This window comes from Peromyscus eremicus, chromosome 9 (genome assembly GCF_949786415.1).
Source record: "Peromyscus eremicus chromosome 9, PerEre_H2_v1, whole genome shotgun sequence".
In the NCBI taxonomy this organism is placed as follows: domain Eukaryota; kingdom Metazoa; phylum Chordata; class Mammalia; order Rodentia; family Cricetidae; genus Peromyscus; species Peromyscus eremicus.
Window position 1 is genome coordinate 98,799,468 of NC_081425.1, and position 23,152 is coordinate 98,822,619.

At 41.7% G+C, this 23,152-nt stretch overlaps 1 protein-coding gene across 1 annotated transcript; it reads left to right on the forward strand.

Moving 5' to 3' along the window:
- Window positions 1-11,143: 11,143 nt before the first annotated feature.
- Window positions 11,144-14,338, forward strand: LOC131920162 (pulmonary surfactant-associated protein A). Its single transcript, XM_059274565.1, has 4 exons — window positions 11,144-11,554; window positions 11,754-11,873; window positions 12,571-12,648; window positions 13,106-14,338. Exons 1-4 carry the CDS (start codon window positions 11,383-11,385, stop codon window positions 13,480-13,482), a joined length of 747 nt encoding a protein of 248 aa, XP_059130548.1. The 5' UTR covers window positions 11,144-11,382; the 3' UTR covers window positions 13,483-14,338.
- The last annotated feature ends 8,814 nt before the right edge of the window (window positions 14,339-23,152 follow it).

Consider the following 23,152-nt stretch of genomic DNA (forward strand, 5'->3'; position numbering starts at 1 on the left):
GCTTTTGCCCCAATATCTGGTACTGGGATTTTTATTATAAGACCATTTAGCAATTTGTGTTATATCTGGCACCCAGCATGGGACACAAGTTCATGAAAAAGCCACTTGCCTGTAGTCTTGCAGGCTCTGGCTCAGGCCTGAGCTGCATGTGGCCAGAGTTTCCATTCCATGTAGGCTGGAGTCCCTAACTCACTGGCTAAGTTTTTGTTGCAGCCTCTCTACAGCAAACTCCATAGAGTTTTTTGGCTCCAAAAACCATAGGAGGTAGCCACTTTCTCAAATTCCCTGATGCAGACAGCTGGCTCTTTGGCTTCTTCTCTTCTGTTGGATTGTGTGCTCTCCCTGAATTCCCATCTTGGGCTGCTACCACATTCAGTAGCTGCCTTGAAACCTGCTCAGGCTTCTACTGTTCTACAGAGAAGCAGTCAGCCTCACATCTGAATTGTCATTGTCAGCAGATTTGGTGAGACAATTGGGATTTCTTAAAGGGAGAAATTAGTTAAAAGACATTTTTTTCCACATTTAAAAAATGGGAAACATTTTTACAATGGAAGGCATTTGGTCTCTATTTGACTATACATTAAATGATCTGAAAATGGAACAATTAAATGAGAGGATAATTAATGTTGATGAGATAGATGTAATGTCAGTTATAAATATTATTTGTTTGATCATTTTTGTTTTATCATTAAAAAAGTTGGTTAATATGAGTGTCAAGATAAAAGTTTTAGAAAAACTTGTTAAAACAGATCATAGAGATATTCAGACCCAGACAAAAATATTTAAAGATGAATTAATCTCAGCATTGCATTATACAGTTACAGAGAAACAGCCTAAAGCTTTCAAACAGCCAACCTTAATCTATCCAGTAAACTTATAGGAACTGAAAAATGCTCAAGGCTGTGTAAGAGCTGATTGGACTCTTGTGCAAATTTTGGATTTGAGGAGATTCAAAGAAGCATTCCCTGTTTGTGAAGCAGATGTTAAAGTTGTGATCAACTTACAATAAAATTATCCCTCAAGACTGGAGAGATTTGGTTACAGCTGTCTTAGAAGCTGGTCCCTAATTACAATGGAGGACCTGGTGAAAGGATGAGGCTAAGACCATTGAACAATAAAGTAAGGCTAGAGGTATGGAAATCTCCCAAGATCAACTTCTTAGAGAGGGAGATTATGCTAAGATAGAAAGGCAATCTCTATATGATGACCACACCCTGGCTTTATTCTGAATGGAAGACTTGGATGCTTGGGACAGAATTGAAAAAGTAGGAAAGAAAATTGAGTCATTTACAAAAGTTATACAGGGCCCAAAAAAACCTTCACTGATTTCTTACAAAGGCTGTCTTCAGCAGTAAGTAGAACGATACCAAATTCAGAAGCTAGACAGATAATAATTGAATCTCTGGCTTTTGAAAATGCTAATGCACAATGCAAAAGGGTAATTAGGCCATTAAAGGCAAGATCAGCACCCTTGGAATGGATCAAATGAATACTGAATCTCATGATCATCCTGATACTTGGATAGGAGAGGTGATTACAAGAGGTTTGAAGAAAAATTGAAATGTCAAATATTTCAATTGTGGTAAACAAGGTCACCTTAAAAGGGACTGTAAACAGGGCATTCCTAGAAATAATGTTTGCTCAAAGAACAATAGCAACAGAACAACAGAACCCCTCTGTCTTGGATTATGCAGAAGGTGTGGCAAAGGCAAACATTGGATTAATGAATGTAGATCAACAAAGAACAGACAAAATAATTCATTGCCTTTGCCATTGGGAAACTCCCTGAGGGGCCTCTCACAGGCCCCCGTGACACATTCAGTTCAGTCCTTTCCTGTCCCATGGATGAAACTCCTTCTTAGAGCAATTAAAGAACCTAATGCCTGTCGCAAAAAAACCTGCTCAGGGTGATAGAACAATTATAGAAGAGAAAACAAAAAATTCGGGAGAAACCATAAATCAAAATTGATAAAGATTAAATTTGGAAACTCCCCAAAGTTAAGGTTGGGAAAGAGTTTTGTTTTTGTCTTTTAGGGAAAATGAAGGCATCCAGCTAAGGAATCTGAAGAACACTGGATAAATGAAACATCTGAAGAAAAAGGACAAATCATCCAGAAAAAAAATGTCCCATGAAAAAGATTTCTGCAGTGAACCATGACTATGCCTAACAGCAACTTTGAAGTCTCCAAAAAGATGATGGAACCCCACAATGATGATTCCATCAGGACTACTATAATGTCATTAAGGAGACAAACACCACCCAAAGATCGGCTTTGGACTACAAACTGCTCAGGACAATTTTGAGATGGCTAGCTGAGATGATTCAGCATCACAGACTATTCGAGCAAGGACTTGAGACAAGCCCTGCACTTTCTTGTTATGCAGAGACTGGACAAATGATATAGCTAACTCTCCCAGGACTTGAAAATTAACCCCCAAATTTTCTTCTCAGGATTCCCTAAAGATGCTTTTGGCCCCAAACAGCAGGAAGTAAGTTTAAGAACACAATGCCCACATTTCCAAGAGGTGGGATGGATGCTTTTTGGTCATTCAATGGGTTATGGATAATTGTCATTGCTTGGAATGGTTGGTTACAAGTTGTTAATTGATAATGATCAGAAAAAAGTTAAACAAGGAGATTAGATTAGATTCAGGGTTCTTGTTTGAAAAAGAAAAAGAAAGAGAAAAAGAAAAAGAAAAAGAAAAAGAAAAAGAAAAAAGGAGGATATAAATAAGAGGAAGATTATTGAATCTACTCTGAAAAAAAAGATATAGAAATGATGGATAAAAGGTAGATTATTGAATCTATTCTGAAAAGAAAAAAGAGAGAATATGGATATGATAAGATAAAAAGGTAGATTATTGAATCTACTGTTAGAAAGCAACTACTAGTTTTAATTATTTTACATTGGATTGTATGTTTGTATATTGTATACAAATTTTATATATTGATACAAATTTGAGATTAATTTTGTTAGAAATTACTGTAAATATATTTCAAATCTTGTGCAAGGTATTGTACCTATACAGCTCATTTAACAATGTAGTGCAAATTGCTAGTCTTTGAAAGTTATTATTACCAACAAATTAGGATATAAATAAATGCAAGTTAGTATTTAGTCACTTATTACAATTGAACTTGTAGTCATATTAGGTATGTTTTCAAGGTCAAACAGAAATATATTTTAGATAGACAGGTTATCTTCAAACACTTCAGAGAGCTACAGAATATGGCATTTAAGATGTTTTAACAGCATAGATTGTTTTTTTTATGACAACGAGACATGTCTGTTCCTGGGAACACCAATATACTTCAGAGAAGATGATGGGCATTGAAGAAACTCCATATGGAGTTTACTTTCTTTGTGGTAAGTTAGTCACTGGGCAAGAAAATGCTCTTGCATTGACTGCTGACAGTATGCTGTCCAAAATAGACAAGTAGGACACAAAAGAAAGGACTGCTGAACCTTGGGAAGACAAGGTAGGAAGGCCCTTTAGAAAATCCTGCTTCACAGATGAGTCTGTCAGATATGCTAAGCCTGTAGGCTGAAGATGGATGCCCCAACATTGCAGAGGAACCGTGGGTGACTGTCCAGGCAGCCAACTGTTTCTGCCATTCTCACATTTTTTGGAAGTCACTTGTTTGCACTTCCTGTTTACTCAGTTAATAGTATTTCCTTCTCGGGTCTCTCAGGGAGTTGAAGATTAGATAGTTGTAGTTATAGTTTTGCTTGTTAACAAATTCAGAAAAGAAACTCACTAAAGAAGTGTAAAGTGTATAAGTTTGAAAGACATCAAAAGATAGTTTTCAGTTGGTAGTACAAGTTAGGATAGAAAGTGAATTAGGTACAACATTTTGGACTCAACCAAAATAGGATAGATAATGGAGTATTTTCTCCGAATCTGTCAAATGTTAATGGACTGGACATTGTTAATATAATTCTTGACTGTATATATTATATATACTTATTTTATATAGTTTTTCTTATATTAGTTATAACTTTATTTTATTATTTTAGACAAAAAAGGGGAAAGCCTGCCTCATGGCTTTGGTTATTATGGACAGACAGAGCCTGCACTGGAGTCTTCAGGAAAACCTAAATAGAGCTTCAGGGGCCAAGCTAGATGAGGTGTGAGCCAGGCTTCAGCATACGCAGGCTGTGTCATCTCCAGAAAGTCTCAGAACTAGACTGAGACTCAATCCCCTCATGTGTTGCAGGGAATAAAGACAGATCCTGCTGGAAGGTGAGTCAGAGATGGACGTTGAAGACTCAGAGGGTCGATCTAGTACCTACTACTATCTAGTATCTAGTACCTACCTCACAAGCAGTCCAGAGTGTATAGTGGTCTCATTCGGCTTCTCTAAGTATACTTCAGGGCTTCTTCGATTTGCCCTCTGTGGGGAACAGAGGTGGACAGGCAGCCAAAGGAGCCCTGACAAAGGGAAGCACATAAGAACAAAGATTCTGCCTCTAAGACTAGGTCGAAGGATAGTAGAAGAGGGAGAGAAATTCACCATAAGGCTTAGTGAAGTAACCCCATCTCCTTCCTTGTCAGGTCTCTTGAGTCAAAGCAGTCCTCTGTGAATGTGGAACCTGATGCTACTACCATTTGTTCCTATAGCCCTTCAATTGACTACATTTTTTTCATGTAGCCAGCAGAGGGCAGAGCTGACCCACACAACCACTGAGAAAAGGCCCTCTTGAAAGTTCTGCTCATTCTGAGAGGATGAGTGCCCGTAACTGATATATTATTACTCTCTCTACCCATCCACCCAGGCTCTCGGAGGCCTTAGTGTACCTGTGCTCCAGAATCCTCCTGTCCCATATAATGCTCCGTTTTTCTCCTTTGTTGAGAGAGTCCTTTATTAAAGAGTAGGACCAAACACAAAAAGCCATTTTATGCAATTTAGCAACGATCAGCTAAGAGCTATCTATTTTTACAAATGCAATAATTTATTTTACAAATCTATTTATTTTACAAATGCAAAATACTGAGGCCTGTTACAAGGTTACTATGGCCAAAAAGTAACAGAGCCTGATAAGTGTGGAGGTCAATTTTATATGTGTGTTTTCTGTCTTCCCCTTGGCCTGCTTTGAGGTACTAAAACCTGGTGCTTATGATGGTGGAGGGAGAAAGATGGCTTCCCACCCCTCCAGTGTTAGAAACAGTGGCTGGTATTAGGCTCTATTGATCTTAGAACAATTATTTTATGGTCCAAAGTAGAAGAGAGCCACAGGCTTAGAAAACAACCCTCTATGGGGGCTCTGTGGGTATTTCTGCTGAAGGACACCAGCCCATATCCCCTTTGTGGCATATGCTGTGGCATCCTAGAGCTTTATAATCCCCCTGCCCAGCACTGCCTTGTCCATCTTGACTGCAGTCGACCTGAGGATGGCCGGGGACCCTGTGATACAAACAGTGCCACTCAGGGGAAGGACATCAAAGATGTTTCATTGCTGGGTTCTTGCTCTGTCGGGAGGTGGCCGTTTGGTAAGTGATCTACCAGACCTCTATCCTGAGCCCCCTTTTCACTTCTCTTAATATTTTTTCAGCTACTCTCTCACTAAGTTGTCTAGGCTGGTCTTGAACTCACTCTGTAGCCCAGGCAAGCTTTGAGCTTGCATCCTCCTGCCTCAGATGCCCAGATAGCTAGCGCTATAAGTCTATGCCATTAGACTCATCTATTTTTAACAGAAATATTTAGTCCATTGACATCTAAGGAAGTTGCTGATAAGTAAACACTTTTGTTTATGGGTTCTCTGTTTGTTTGTTTGCTTGCTTGCTTTTTGAGACTCCTGTATTTTGTAGTTCAGGATTCCCTTGAACTTCCAATGTAGCTACCCTGTCAGCCTTCCAGTGACTAGGATCATATGTGTGAGTTGCCACAAAAGGTAAGATATTGCTTAGCTAAATAAACTTCTTTTTAAATACATTGTCTGAGATCAAGTATTTTGCTATAGAAACAAAGAATGAATTCATGTACATTTTATAAACTTCATCCTTTAGAAGTGTGTAAGTCAGTGGCATTACATGTTGTGCCACTACCATTATCTAATTCTTGAATATTTTTAAATTAAATTAATTTATTTATTTTATATCCTGATCTCAGTTTCCCTTCCCTCCTCTCCTCCTATTACCTTCTGGCACCTCCCTCCTGCCTCAATCCACTCCTCCTCTGTTTCTCTTCAGAAACAGACAGGCCTCCCATGGCATATCAAGTTGTGGTAAGACTAAGTACCTCCCTTGTACTGAGGCTGAGCAAGGCAACCCAGTATAAGGAATAGGTTCCCAAAAGCATTAAGGACAGCCACTGCTCCCACTGTTAGGGGTCCCACAAGTAGACCAAGCTACACAACTGGCACCTATATTAGAGGGCCTAGGTCAGACCATGCAGGCTCCCTGGTTGCCAGTTCAGGCTCTGTGAGCTCCTATGAGCCCAGGTCACTTGCTTCTGTGGGTTTTCTTGTGATGTCCTTGACCCCTCTGGCTTGTACAATCTTTTCTCCCTCTCTTAAGCAGGATTTCCTGAGCTCGGTTTAATGCTTGGCTGTGAATCTCTGCATCTGTTTCTATCAGTTACTGGATGAAGGCTTTCTGATGACAATTGAGGTAGTCACCAATCCATAAGTACAGCAGAATATCATTAGGCATCATCATGTTGACATTTTTCCTCTCCAATCATGTTTGGTTCTATCCTCACTCTCTGGACCCACCAGCCTCTGCGTCCCGACACTCCAGGCAGTGTCAGGGGTGGCCTTACTCTCCTGGGATGGGTCTCAGCCTGGACCAGTCATTGGTTGGCCACTCCCACAGGGGGCCCAGCTCCCAGCAGATTCTCAGCAGGTCAGAGAGACTGGAAGGGAGACATGGATAGGTGAACTATTGGAACAGATGCACAGACACACACCTTATCTGAGGGCCGAAGCTTAATTCTTCATTTTATTTTTCTCTCTGATTGTTGTTCTTCCTACTTTATTATTTCTCTGTTCTGTTCTTTTATCCTGCTATTTTTCTTTTTCTTCCCAGTTGTTCTCCTTCTACATCTTTCCCAATGTTATCCTTTTTACTACATCTTTTATTTTCTCTTATCCCTTTTATACTACCCAAGACAAAGATTCTTATGCAAGAAAAGATTACCTCATAACCACAAGCTACTTTTTTTCCCAAGAAACAAATTGAAATCTCTACATAAGAAGAAATTACATTAAGATCATAAGTTACATGTTTTCCTTAGAAGCCCACAAGTAGTCAAACATTTCTCTCTGTATTAATCTTCCCACCCTAACATCTTCACCCCAAAGCAATGATTCTTTGTAACTGATTAACAAAGTTTTAAGTAAACTAAGTATATTTCAGCCAGTTCCTTTGTACTGGCAGGCAGCTGTTTAAGGTTTCAGTGTAACAGATTTCTATTCTTAACTGTACTCTAGAGGAACTTTGAATGAGTGGTCAGTTCACCATTTTCCTTTACACACAATAGGGTCATTTAATTTCCTTTTACAACTTTGCTTTTTCAAGGTGCATACCAGAACCTGTGATTCATTATGTAAGTTACATCACCAAGGAACTCAGGTCTAACCTTGGATGTAGGGACACAATTTTTTTTTATATCACCAGCCTGTTTTTTTTCACAGGCAGAATTCATGGGTCTATAATGAATGAAACTTCACTGTTTTTATTTTCCATCCGATAGGGAAATGTCTTTCTGTACACTGCAAATATGTGTTGTTCTAACTGGTTGATAAATAAAGCCATTTGGCCTATGGCAAGGCAGCTTAGAGGCAGGTGGGAAATTCAGAGAGAGAGACAGGAATCAAGTTGGGGAGAGATGCCAGCCGCCCAAGGAGCAACATTTAATGGGACACAGGTAAAGCCATGAAACATATGGTGATATACAGATTAATAGTTATGGGCTAACTTAAGATGTAAGAGCTAGCTAGCAAAGGCTTGAGCTATGGCCATGCAGTTATAATTAATATAAGCTCTATGTGTTTATTTGGGGGACTCGAGTGGGAGAGATTTGTCCCAACTGCTGGCAGGCTGGGACACAGGAAATCTTCCGACTACATCCATCTTCTGCAAATTTCATATCTAACAAAGGAGAAGGTAACTTTTAGCCCATTTTTGCCTTTTTTATTTCTTATAGGAACAATTGGCAGAGTAACCTAAAATGTGTCTCTAATCATCTTCACTAACTGTCCTAACCACCTGTATCTTTTAGGCTAACTCAGAAAGTCCAATTAAATCATAGACCTTACTAATCATCATTGCTCTTATAAAAATCATCATCATTATAATATACAAGTAAATTGCCCAGTGAGGAATGGGATTTTCCCAAGAAACACCACACTGTGGTAGAAAGAGTGAGATCCTGTCACAAAGTGATCATACCATGACAAATACAGTAACAACACAGCAGCAGCAAGCTGGGGTCATTCTTGTAGATTCCTGGGAGTTTCCCTTGCACCAGGTTTCTATCTGAACCTGAGATGCACCCCCTTTCCAGTAATTTCTTTCAGTACTCTCCACATCCACCCACCCCCAATCCTATCCCTCATGTTGCCATCCCCAACCTCCCTCAGTCCACCCATGAAATCTTTTCTATTTCCCCTTCCTAGAGAGATTCATGTATTCTCCCTTTGGCCCCCCTTGTTACCTAGCTACTCTAGGTCTGTGGATTGCAGCATGGTTATCCTTTACTTTATAGTTAATATCCACTTATAAGTGAGTACATACCATGTTTATCTTTCTGGGTCTGGGTAACCTCACTTAGGATAATTTTTTTCTAGTTCCATACATTTGCCTGCAAATTTTATGATGTCATTGATTTTAACAGCTGAGTAATAATCCATTGTGTAAATGTACCACATTTTCTTTATCTATTCTTCAATTGAGGGACACTGAGGTTGTTTCCAGGTTATGACTATTATGAATAAAGCTGCTATGAACATAGTTGAGCAAATGTCCTTGTGGTGTGGTTGAGCATCCTTGGGTATATGCCCCAAGAGTGGTATAGCTGGATCTTGAGGTAGATAAATTCCCAGTTTTCTGAGAAACTGCCATATTGATTTCCAAAGTTAATTCCAGAATATTTTTATCTTTCCCTCAATGAAACCCTGTATTAAACAGTCATTCTCAGTTTCTCCATTCCTTACCCATTAGCAATGACTGTTTACTTTTTGTCTGAATGACTTGCTTACTCTCGATATTTAATATAATTAGAATAATTCAATACGTTGTCTTTTGTGCCTTTCATTTGGCAAAATGCTTTCAATGTTTAATCCATACCATAGCACATATCCTCACTTCTGTCTTTCTTGTGGCTAAATATTGTGCCATCCCATTTTGTTTGCTCATCAGTGAGTCATGAATCAATAGTAGGGCTATTTATACCTTTTGATCTGAACAGTCATATACAAGTTTTGGAATACTGATTTCCAATTATTTTAGGTATAAAGCTAGAAATAAAATTGCTGAATCATAAGAATAATTATTTGTTTAATATTCTGAGGCACTCCCAAAGTGTCTTCCAAAAATCACTGTACTATTTTCCATTCACCTAAAAGAGTCTGAGCTGAAAAGTTCCTTTGTGTTCCCAGCACTTGCTGCTCCTCCTTTTGATTGTTAGATTATAGTGTTGCTTCACAGTTCCCTGTTTGACAAGGTGTTGAATCTCTTTTAATGTGTAAGTGGCTGTATTTCTGTCTTCTTTGCATGTTCATGTGTGTGGATGTGGACAAACATGTGGCCCTGCACACACGCAGAGGCTGGAGGATAACCTTGAGTGTCAGTCCCCACCTTCAGCCCTGTTTCATACACTGCGCACTCCAGACTAGCTGACTAGCGAGATTCAGGGGTTTCCCTGTGTCTACTTTGCATCTGGACAGAGGACAGCTGGGACTGCAGAATGCCACTGGGCCCTCCTTTATGAGTCCTGTGGATGCAGTCGCAGGCCCTTGCACTTGTACAGCGAGCACTTTACTACTGAGCCATCTCTTCGGCCCCTGCTTTGCACTTTATTTCATTCTGAAAAATGTTTTTAATTTTTTTCATTCCTCTTCCTACCTTTATCTAATTTTTTATTTTGTAAATACATTTTTTTGTCTTGGTCTGTTTCCTTCCTCTTCTTTCCTCTTCTTTCTCCCCTCTACATTCTTTTGTTTAACTTTTTCTTTTCCCTGATCTTCCTTTATTTAATCTTCTTGTTATTTATTCCTGATAACTTTATTATATTTCAACATCACAGTTTCCTCTCTGCTTTCTTTTCTATGACCATGGGTGAGTGATAGAGTAGCTAGATTTTGTCATATTTCTGTATCTGTTTGTTCCGGTGGTTTGTTCTTTTTTGAGTGGTAGTAGATCTTTATCAGAACTTGGGTAAGGCTTTCATTCTGTACTGCTAGCCAACCATGTTAATTTAGAATAGAGGGGTGATCTTGACAAGAGAAAGATTCCCGTCCCACACACCTGGAGTTTGCCTTCCGCAGATTCTGTGCTCCCCTCAAGGGTTCTAAGTGCTTTTCTTGTGAAATGCTCTGAAGAAAACCGAGTTGTGTAAACAAGATGGCTGCTTCCTGCCTGGCCCTCCCTTGTGATAGGGCCTCTGAGGGTGGGGAAAGCTGGCAGCCTACATGTCTATAAATGATGCTGTCCACATGTCCACTCTGACTTGGAGGCAGATATCCATACTACCTGCAGGCTCTGTGTGGGAGTGAGCTTGGCCACCAGCACTTGGGTGTCTTCTGGAGTTTGAATTTCTGGAGGTAAGATCCACATACTAATTAAGGGCTGACTGGGCAGGAAGGTACTGGTTACCACTGACATTTTAGGGAGATCATGAACCTTGCTCATCTCTGTTTATCCTTGGCTCTCTGATTCATGCGAACTCTGGACAGAGTAAATTAAAATATTGAGGGGTAGATGGAGTAAAGTGATGAGTTACTACACGCCTTGTAGCAGACAACTCTATTAGGATTATCTGCTGAGCACACCGGGGTCAGCTAAGGTCAGAGAGGCACAGTGAGTCCCCTGGGGCTACACAGTGAGGTTATAACAGAAAAGAGTCTCTGTGAGGACTCAGGCCTTGGACTCTCCTGAGAGCTCCTCCTCTGATTGGGGATCATATGATCTGAAGCTGGAGGGCTGGAATGTGAGGCTATGTTAGACGTCAGATGGTGCTGGGGATTTCTGGCTGGGGATAGTTTGGGTCTTCTTGGTACTCTTGACTACACTTGCTTGTCTGTCATTATCTACTGTATTCCTGGGTCCTGCAAAATGTAGCAAGAATGGGGGGTGGGTGGGCAGAAGAGAGCCATGCTAATGCTACAGAGGGGCTGATAGCTCTTCCCTCCTGCAGGAGAAGCCACCCGTGCCGTAGCCATGTCACTGTGCTCTTTGGCCTTCGCCCTCTTCTTCACTGTCGTTGCTGGTATCAAGTGCAATGGGACAGAAGTGTGTGCCGGAAGCCCTGGTATCCCTGGCACTCCTGGAAACCATGGCCTGCCTGGAAGAGATGGGAGAGATGGTATCAAAGGAGACCCTGGACCTCCAGGTACTATATGGGAGAACCCATCCTTAGCTCTGTCACAGGGACCTGTTTTCAGGAGCCATCCTATCCAGGACACTAGCTGATGGGACTTTTCTGGAGTCCTTAGGCTGGAGCACATGTCTTCTAAGTTCTGATGGAGCCACAAGTGAGTCACCCACATGCTAATGGAGGCCCACATGTCTGTGTCCTCCTCACTCTGTAGGTCCCATGGGCCCCCCTGGAGGAATGCCAGGTCTTCCTGGGCGTGATGGGCTGCCTGGAGCCCCTGGTGCACCTGGAGAACGTGGGGACAAGGGAGAGCCTGGAGAGAGGGGTCTTCCAGGTGAGCAGGGTTGGGGGCATGTCAGTGGTGATGTGGTACAGCATGTCAGCCACATGAGGGATGGTAGGAAGGATCCAAGGCACATTGCTCAACCCGAGTAAGAAAATAGGAAGTTGAAGGGAAAAACCATAGGGGGTTGAATAACACATTTCAGAGACTGACATACATCATGGCTGCAGATAGAGGGACACATGGTGTCCTGTATGGGAAGGGGCGCAGCACTGGGAAGCCTAGGGCTGCTTCTTAGGGATGAGGCTCTGGGACATCCTGAAATGTAGGCAAGGTTATATGGACTTGGAATCCAGGCAGACAGTGTGATCAGAAATTGCACATGCTGATAGAAGCTTCAGGGTACAGACCGATATAGTGGGGCATCGGGAGAGTTCAGAGGTCATCATTGTTGGTCTTGGTAGAGTGTATGGGATGAGGTCCTTTTCATAAGTGAGAAAAATGCATAGATGGGCATGTAGGGCCAGTCAAGGATATGGGAAAGCAGAGCAGGTTCAAGGCTACATTAAGAAATGGGTGTGTAGAAGTATGGAAACTCTGCTCCTGGACCCTTGGAACTAGGGCCTGGGCTCTGGACACAGCATTAGATGACAGAACTCTAGCCTTATAGCTGGCAGAATACCTGCCTGGTAGCAAGTGGAGCTCTTTGCTGGCTTGTCCCCATCCTGCATGTGTGTGGTCTTTGCAGGGTTTTCAGCTTACCTGGATGAGGAACTTCAGACTGAACTCCATGAGATCAAACATAAGATTCTGCAATTAATGGGAGGTAAGGGGACTGCTTGGAGTGTTCCCAAGCACAGAGTCTCAATATTTCCCTATAATCTCCAGTACCAGAATCCAGAACCTAAATGCCTGGCAAGTAAGTGTGGACATGGGGCTTTGGAGAAAGGAAGGATGCTTTTATTTTCTCCTATCTTTGAAAATGACCTCAAGGACACAGAAGTGGGCATGGATTTGCTCCCCAAATTATTGGAAAGCATGAAACTGCAGATTCAGGCAATAAGTAATGGTTAGATAGATGAGAACAGAGAGATGGACTTTGAAACTAGGCCTGGAAGAGGAAGGGAAAACACTGAGAAAGCAGAGATGGAAAGATTGTGGAGAAAGCCTAAGGGCAAGAGCCTAAGTCAGTGGCATGGATGGATAATCAGAGGATATCCAATCAGATGGATAATTTAGAAGTCCGGGATAATCAGCAGCCTAACCCAGCCTCCTCTGCTTAGTCCTCAGCCTGCAAGGATCCGTGTTGTCAGTGGGAGAGAAGGTCTTCTCCACCAATGGGCAGTCAGTCAACTTTGGTACCATTAGAGACACATGTACCAGAGCAGGTGGCAACATCGCTGTCCCAAGGAATCCAGAGGAGAATGAGGCCATCTCAAGCATCGTGAACAAGCACAACACCTATGCCTACCTGGGCATGGTTGAAGATGAGACTCCTGGAGATTTCCAATACCTGGATGGGGCTTCTGTGAACTATACCAACTGGTACCCAGGGGAACCCAAGGGAAGGGGCAAAGAGAAGTGTGTAGAAATGTATACAGATGGGACCTGGAATGATAGGAACTGCCTGCAGTACCGGCTGGCTATTTGTGAGTTTTGATCAAGCACTTAGATAGAAAGATAAAATCCCACACTGTCTTTAGCCTCTATCCTGATGTTCCATCTGATCTCTAAGATGCTGCAACTCCCTTTCAACCAAATTTCTTTGTTGCTATTAAAATTAGCAGCATTCTTAGTGACCCCATCTCCAACATGGGCCCCAAACTCTTCTCCATAATCATTAGTGCATCATGAAAGTCCCACTAGAGTCCCTTCTGAGCATTCGCTCAAGGCAGCCATTGCCAACCTTGCTTGGCCTTTGCCATGAGATGGAGATGTCCTTTTCCCTCACCTTGTCCAGTTTCTTCATTTATAAATGGTGTCTATGAGGTCCCAGCATGGAAGGACCCTCTAAATTACATAGAAAGTGCCTGCCCTTGCCCCTTCTATCCTTCTGCAGCTCACCCTTTCACTGCCCCAAGATTTAGAAGTCCGGGTTAAACATAAAGACAGACATAGGGAACTTCTGGAAAATGCTTGGTGGGCGGAGCAAGGCTACATTATTATCTGCACCCATGCTTCCAAGGCAAACATGGTCTCAAAGACGTCGGAGAGCTACAGCACAGTACAGGTGGAACACAGCCTCCCTGGTTGACATGTATAGCCCCTTCCCTTGGGTTGGAGGTACCAATTTAGCCTCTTGGCCTAACAGCAGCCACCCTGGATTTTAAGAGAACCACCCTTTCCACTCCAGACCCTATCTCAAGTAATTTCCTGCTAATGGACACAGCCTCACTCTACATCACTGAGACATGCATATCACTGACTGCACTGTTTTTTCTTCTCATTAGCTCGATCAGCTATTTTGTTAAAGTCAACTGTGCTCCAGGTGTTAGGCTGTCTTCTGCTGAGCCTTGGGGATAACTGTTTTCTTTGAGCCTATTTCTCTGTCTATGGGATGGAAATAAAGTAATTATTGCAATTACTCTACCTACCAGAATCATTATCCATATCAATTACTATGGCAAAGACTGTTGATCACATGACACATACCAAGTACTTGACAAGCACTGATAACATTTGTTAGAATCAGATTGGGGCATGGGAGGTAAACAGGTATCTAGAAGAACATGACACCAGTTGATGGCTGGTGTCAAGATAACTCCTGGTATGAGCTCATGTGGTCCATGGTGAGGAGTGGCATCGTCTTTTCCACCCCTGCTCAGCCATCTGGATGGTTTCTCCTGTGCCATGGGCAAGGGTGGGACACAAGGTACAGGTTTCTATGAGCCATCTCAGTCTCAAATGCATGAAGTGGATTGTGTGAGCTACTCTAGTCTCAGTTATGTGGAATGGGACCATGATCCACACCGTAGGTATTCATAGCAGTGTAACTATGCTTTGAGGAGACGGCCACCTGTACATCTTATTTCTAGAAAGCTCCTGTGTTCCTGCTTTCTGACACTCTCCCTGCATTTCCATCTTTTCTTGGGCAAAAAGAAGCCCAGGAGAAAGCCAGATGGAGCAATGTGGATTACACCTTCACAAACATTAACTGCTAAGCAGATCCATCTACTCTGTGTCTTTGGGACTCAACATACAAGCTGTTGAGGGTTGTCAGAGATCAAAACAGCAAGAAAAAAATACATATATTCCCAGTCTTATAGATTAACAGTCTAAAGCTCTAAAAGTTGACATTGCCCCCCTTTCCTATTTAGGTCTATTTTTTATGACATTATGTGTCATTGTTACTACATTATTTTTGGACACATCTTTAGTGAGATATTGCTGGTTTCAGGGAAAGCATTATTTTTTTTAATTAATCTTATACTCAACCAAGGTTTACTTTCAGTTATTTTGGCAGGGCTGGGGAACAAATCTGGGGTTGTCATATATTGGGCAGGCTGATTAGGCAAGCCACTGAGCTACACCCCTAGCCCAATGTACATTTTTTTCTTTTAAATCAGTAATGTGTATGTTGAACTTCATCAGATGATTTTCTGGCATTTTCTTTGGTCTATTTGCACAGAGAAAGTGAAATGTGAGTGGAGCCAGCATCCAGTCCAGGGTATTGGCATCCAGTGCACAAGTGAGTTAAGAGATTCTGAGTCTGAAGGAAGACTCCAGGGTTGCTACCACTGGGTCTGCAAAGAGGAGGCTGTTCATTAGGAATGTTACCAATCCCCCTTTCCAGTCTAAGGAGGAGCAGAATGGGGAAAAGAAAGCTGACCACCCTTCGGTGACCTCTGAACTCTCATAGTGAAAAGTATCCTTTCCCCCACTGTGCCCCTGAGATCATCCTTCTAACATTTGTGAGCAAGGATGCTTAATTCCCCCCAGCTTCCCTGACTAAGACACTACCCAAGGCAGATAGGAATCATGTAGTGGAGCATGCCTCCTTTTGCACTCAGGAGGCAGAGACAGGTGGATCTCTGAGTTCCAGGTCAGCCTGGTCTATAGATTGAGTTCCACGACAGCCAGGGCTTTTACACAGAGAAATCCTGTTTCAAAAAACAAAGCAAAAAAGAAGAAGAAGAGGAGGAGGAGGAGGAGGAAGAGGAGGAAAGGAAGAGTCATTCCCAGGCTGGGCAGTGGTAGTACACACCTTTAATTTCAGCACCGGGGAGGCAGAGGCAGGTGAATCCCTCGGTTTGAAGCCAGCCTAGTCTACATAGAGAGTTCTAGGACAGCCAGAGCTACACAGGGAAACTCTGTCTCAAAACAAACAACAGACAAAGAACAAAGCAAAGCACAAAAACAAAAAACAAAACAAGAAAGAATCATTCCCCATTCTAGGAGCAAGCGCTTCAATGCTTAACACAAAGTGTCTGATTTTGCGGAGTCATGAGGAAAAAAGAAAGGGAGGCCTCAGCCCTACACAAATAACTATAGGCAACTGAGGAAAACTGGGAGTGGAAGAAGTAATTTTCCCCAGGGATGAGCACATCAGTTAGTTGTCCAGTGCCACTCGGTCAGTCCTGAAAACATACATACAAGTAGCTGTATACAGACTGAGTAGGTCCTATTTAGGAATGTATATGCATATAAATATACATATATGCATACAGTAACAATTGGTGAAAAAAGAGGCTATGAATTTGAAAGAGAGCATGGAGGGGTGTATAGGAGAGTTTGGAGGGAAGAAGGGGAAGGGAGAATTATTGTAATTATATTATAATCTCAAAAATAAAAAAAATGAAATGGGTAAACAAATAAACACCAACTATCGACCCACATCAAACATTAAAAAAGAAGAATGAGAGAAAATGGTGAGCCTCACAACGCTAGGACAATGTGGTCCCACCTCACCTCTCAGAGGAAACTTCTTATGGGCTGTGTGAATGCCAGGTCACAGAACTGACCTGTCAATTGAGTTCCTACACATGAGCAGCTGCTCCTTAAAACACAAGGCCCTAGTAATAGCACACTGTGGACCTACATGTGCAACTGATGCTATGCTGTGATGGGAGGCTCTTGCAGGGTCCTTTCGAGAAGAACTAGTTCCCAAGAGGAGCTGTCAGAAGGCACTAAACAATCAGATAGGACCATTCAGTGTGTTCTGAGAAGCAGCCATATCCTTATTGGCTAGTAATTTCCTGTGAGAACAGACATGTCTCACCTTTGGACCAATATTCTCTTCATCTTTCATGTAACCTAAAATAACATCCATGTATACAAGTTCATGTGACTGTCATACAAGCCTAAAAGGAATGAGAACATTCTAGAGTGACACTTGACAGTGAAACAAGGTACCCCAGGGGACTAGAGTTTCCTCCAGGAGTCTCATGTTGGAAGAAGGCCTGATGCCTGCCAGAGGAGGGACTTGCCTCCTCTGAAGGAATTTCACAGAATCTTCAGACCACCTTACAGGAGAGACTAGAGCCAAGAGGACTGTGGATTAAAGATGGGCGGGACCATCGGGCAGTGGTGGCACACGCCTTTAATCCCAGAACTTGGGAGGCAGAGCCAGGTGGATCTCTGTGACTTGGAGGCCAGCCTGAGCTACCAAGTGAGTTCCAGAAAAGGCTCAAAGCTACACAGGGAAACCCTGTCTCCAAAAACAAAAACAAACAAAAAAAGATGGGCGGGACCACACCTTGACTAGGAGTGCTTGACTATGCATAATTATGGCCTTCTTAAACTTTAATCTCATGTCTAGGACCCTGAAAATAGACTTAGGGATCACTGGATCGCTATCCCTCTTCCTAATGTGACTACATTGGAATAAATTTCCCTTTTCTGCTTTTTACTATTAATTCGGCAATATTTGGCTAGTTGAGTATGAGTAACCACACCTGGCTTCTTAGGGCTGCCCAGGGACACTGGCTCCAAACTAATCCTAACTCCAATAGCAGTCACATATGCAAACAAGTATGAGAATAGGCCACTACCCACCCTTACTTTAAGAAGCAATAGCTTCGAACCCCACCACCAACTTGTGCTTGCAGTAATGACTTGAATCTGAACTAAGAAATCTGAATGACAAAGCTAGGGACAAAATCATATGGAGTGTGTTGTAAACAAATCCCAGGAGTCTGGCATCACCAGGGTCTTTGAAGGGAGAATGTGAAGAATTTGAGACCTTTTACTAGTATTGAGAACAGAGCAAGCTTCAAGCTTTAAGCATGTACACATGTGAATTGAGACTTTTAACAAAGCTTTATATGTGTTAACTTAATGAATTACATTAGTTTTGAACCATCTTTGAATTCCTGTACTATATCATACTTGGTCTGATAGTTAATATTTTCATGACCTTTGCTCTGTGCCAGAGACTCTAATACAGATGCTCTTATTCTTTTCAATTATAACTTAGAATACTGAAGTACAAAGAGGTCAGAACTATTTACCAGTTTTTCCATGGCCAATTTGTAGACTAGGGAGAGAAGGAAGTGAGATTCCAGAGATCATGCTATAGGTGTGTGGCTAGGCTTTAGTAACTATTTTTCAAACTATGTGGTTTTGTATTTGTATTTCTACACACACACACACACACATACACACACACACACACACACACACACACACACACACACACACATTTTTTTTTTGTTGGGTGGTGGTAGCATACATCTTTAATCCCAGCATTGCAGAGGCAGAGGCAAGTGGATCTCTGTGAATTTGAGGCCATCCTAGTCTGCAGAGTGAGTTCCAGGTCAGGCTCCAAAGCTACACAGAGAAACCCTGTATTGAAAACCAAAACCAAAACAAAACAAAACCAAAGTTCTCTTTTTACCTGGAGGGAGGAAGCTTCTTGGTCAGTATGAGGAGGAGAGGGTGTGAGGAGTGATAGCCAACATTAAGGATGTTTAAAACAATCATATGGAAACTTATGGTTTTATAATCTTCATATAGGTATCCACATAAAAGAGTCTAATTGGACATATCCTTCACAGGAGGTTATACTAATTCCAGAAGATATAGGTTTCCAGGTAAAAAGCTCAGTGCCAGGTGTGGGATATTTCCCCTCAAGTTGTTGGTCAGAGATGTCCCAGAGTCTCCTAAATCAGTACCATTGCTCTTGGATGCCCACCAGAACTTGATGGTGAGACCCCGTTGCTGAAGGCACCACACACATTGACCACAGGACATGGAAAAATCAATTTGACACTGACCAGAAAGCATTCTCAGTGATGGCTAGCTTTCATAGTACCAGAAGGTCCTATGTAAGATGCTGGGAATGGGAGGAAGTCGTCAAAAGTCTTAACCAGAAGTAAACCCTGTGAACTACGATAATTACTGGAGCAGAAATACATGCCCAGGGGTACAATAACAGCATGAATGTTATAGGGACAACCTACCACTTTCTGATTGAATTTAAGTCCTGCTCCACAGGAGAAAACACATGCCTGGCATTGTAAATCTGGCCAAGAACCCAAAGTTTTGGATTTCTAGGCCCCGAAGGTAATCCTACTACTAAATGGACATAGTATCAAACCTCTCTCTAGATTCATATCTCTCCACACGTAGATTAGTACAGCTCTCAGACCACATCAGAGAAATTTCTTTGTATGGTAGATGGTGGTTAACATAGAAACTCACAACTAGTCAAGGTGCTAAGAATAAGTGTTGGTGGCCATAAATGGGACATCTATATGACTCTCTCTCCCAAAGGCTCAGGAATTAGCATGAAAAAGGGCTGTAAAGATTGTGAGAGCCAGAGGCCAGGGAGGGCCAGAGTGAAACAGAGTTTTCTGGACATGATAGGACTGCAGAACTCAACTCACAGTAACTGTGGTTGCCTGGGTAAGACCTGCAGAACATCAAGCCAGTTTACATTCTAGCATGGGTTGAGAGAGGGTCATGAGACCCCCCCCCCCATCTCTAACTGAGGAAATGTTGGTGATTGTTTCTGGGGAAAAATAATCAGTTTTCTTTAAGAATATGGCTCTTGGTAAGAGACTACACTCCAGTGCATAGCCCTATACCTAGGAATATCTGGGCAGCATAAATCAGACTTGATGGGTTATTGAAAAATAAAGAAGATTGGGAAGTTGAAGGGGTAAAGAGGTAGGGGTGGACCTGGGAAAAGTCAGGAGGAGGAGTAGGGGTAAATACTGTCAAAATTCATTATTTGAAATTCTCAAATAATTAATAAAATCATCAAAATAAATAAATAAGAATTCTTTTCTTACATTCTTTTGAATTTTGATTAACACCATTTAGCTAATCATTTGAGTGCAGTTTTATTTTTATTTAAATTTTTTAATTTATTCTCTACTACAATACATCTTGACCAAAGCCTCCCGTTCCTCCACTCCCCCCAGTTCCACCCCCACTTATCCTCTCCCCCAGATAACTGCTCCTCTCTTTCTCCTCAGAAAAGAGCAGGCCTCCCAGGGATATCATGGCATAACAAGGTTCAGTAAGACCAGGCACAAACCCTCATATCAAGGCTGGACAAGGCAACCCAGAGCAGGCAAAAGAGTCAGAGATACCCCCAAGTCCCACTGTTAGGAGTGCCACAAAAACTGCAAGCTAAACAACCATAATGTATAAGCAGAGGACCTAGCTCAGACCCATGCAAGCTCTGTGATTGTCTCTAAGGCCCCATGAGCCCTGTTTAGTTGATTCTGTGGCCTGTGTTCTCCTGGTGCCCTTGACCACTCTGGCTCCTACAATCCTTCTCCCTCTTCTGCAGGGTTCCCTGGCCTCCACCTAATGTTTGGGTGTGGGTCTCTACATCTGCTCCCTTCAGCTGCCAGAGGAAGTCTCTTGGGTGATGATTGGGCTAGGCACTGATCTTTGAGTATAGCAGAATATCATTAGGAATCACTTCACTGACTTTTTTTTTTTTTGCCAGTTGTGTTTAGTTCTACCCTAAGTCTCTGGGCCATTCAGCTTCCTGTTCCTGGCTATCCAAGCAATGTCACCCATGATCTCTCTCTCATGGCATGGGCATCAAGTTAGACCAGTCATTGATTGGCCACTCCCACAAACTTTGAGCCACTATTGTCCCTGCACATCTTGCAGGCAGGACAGATGAAAGGTTTTGTGGCTGGGTTAGTATCCCAGACCCACTATTGACTGCCTTGACTGGTTACAGAAGATGGCCAATTCAAGCTCCTTATCCTCCATAACTAGGACTCCTCACTAGGGTTACCCTCATAGATTCCAGGAAGTTTAAGCTGCTCAAGGTTTCCACATCTACCCACAAATGCTCCCATATTCCAGTCTTCTTTCCCAGTACTCTCCCCTTCTGTTCCCGCTCCCCACGTGATCCCTCCTGTTCCCACCCCTACCTGTCCCCAGTCCACCTACATAATCTATTCTATTTCCCTTCCTAGGGAGATGCATTCATCTCCACTAGAAGCCTCATTATTACTTAGCCTCTCTGAGTCTGTAGATTGTAGCATGATTATCATTTACTTCATAGCTAATATCCACTTATAAGTGAGTACATATCATGTGTGTCTTTCTGAGTCTGGATTGCCTTACTCAGGATGATTTTTTTCTAGTTCTGTCCATTTGCCTGCAAATTTCATGATGTTATTTTTTTTTAACAGCTGGGTAATAATCCAAATGGTGTAAATGTACAAAATTTTCTTTATCCATTTTTCAGTCGAGGGACAACTAGGTTGTTTCCAGTTTCTGACTATTATGAATAAAGCTATGAAAACGTAGATGAACGAGGGTACTTGTGGTAGGATGGAACACTTTTTGGGTATATGCCCAAGAGTGGTATAGCTGGGTATTGAGGCCAATCAATTCCTAATTTTCTGAGGAACTGCCATATTGATTTCCATAGTGGCTATATAAGGTTGTATTTGCACCAGCAATGGAAGAGTGTTCCCCTTGCTCCACATCCTTGCCAGCATGAGCTGTCACTTGTGTTATTGATCTTAGCCATTCTGATAGTTGAAAGATGGACTCTCGAAGTTTTGATTTGCATTTCCCTTATGGCTAAGGATGTTGAACATTTCTCTAAGTGTTTCTTGGTTACTTGAAATTCCTCTATTGAGAATTCTCTGTTTAAATATGTACCTCATTTTTAACTGGATTATTTGGTTTGTTGATGTCTAGTTTCTTGAGTTCTTTACGTATTTTGGATGTTAGCTCTTTATTGGATATGGAGTTGGTGAAAAGCTTTTCCCATTCTTTTGGCTGTCATTTTGTCCTATTGGGGATGTCCTTTGTCTTACAGAAGCTTTTTATTTTCATAAAGTCTCATTTTTAAAATTGCTAATCTTAGTGCCTGTGCTATTGGTGTTCTGTTCAGGAAATTGTCTCCTGTACCAATGCATTCAAGGCTATTACCTACTTTCTCTCTTATTATGTTCAATATATCTGGTTTATGTTGAGGTCTTTGATCCACTTGGACTTGAGTTTTGTGCAGAGGGATAAATGTGGATCTATTTGTATTGTTCTACATGTAGACATCCAGTTAGACCAGCACCATTTGTTGAAGATACTTTCTTTTTCCCATTGTATAATTTTGGCTTTTTTTAAAAATAAAAAAATCCATGTCCATGGGTATGTGGAGTTACTTCTGGGTCTTCAATTCAATGTCATTGATCCACTGTCTGTTTTTATGCCAGTGCTATGAAGTTTTTATTACTATAGCCTTGTAGTACAGTTTGAAATCAGGAATGTTGATACCTCCAGCAGTTCCTTTATTGTTCAAGATGGTTTTACCAAACCTGGGTTTTTTGTTTTTCCATATGAAATTGATTATTATCCTTTCAAGGTCTGTAAAGAACTGTGTTGGCATTTTGATAGTGATTGTGTTGAATTTGTAGATTACTGTTGGTAGGATGGCCATTTTTACTATGTTAAGTCTGCTGATCCATGAGCATGGGAGCTCTTTCCATCTTCTGATATCTTCTTCAATTTCTTTTTTTCAAAGACTTGAAGTTTTTGCCATACAAGTCTTTCACGTCTTGGTTAGAGTGACCCCATAATATTTTATATTATATGTGTCTATTGTGATGGGTGCTATTTCACTGATTTCTTTCTTAGTCCATTTTTCATTTGTATATAGGAGGGTTACTGATTTTTTTAAGTTAATCTTTTATCCAGCTACTTTACTGAATGTGTTTATCAGTTGTAGGAGTTCCCTGGCAGAATTTTTAGGGTCACTTATGTATACCACCATATCATCTGCAAATAACAATACTTTAACTTCTTCCTTTCCAATTTGTATTCCTTTGATCTCTTTTAGTTGTCATGTTGCTCTAGCTAGAACTTCAAGTAGTATATTTAATAGATATGGAGAGAGTGGACAGCCTTGT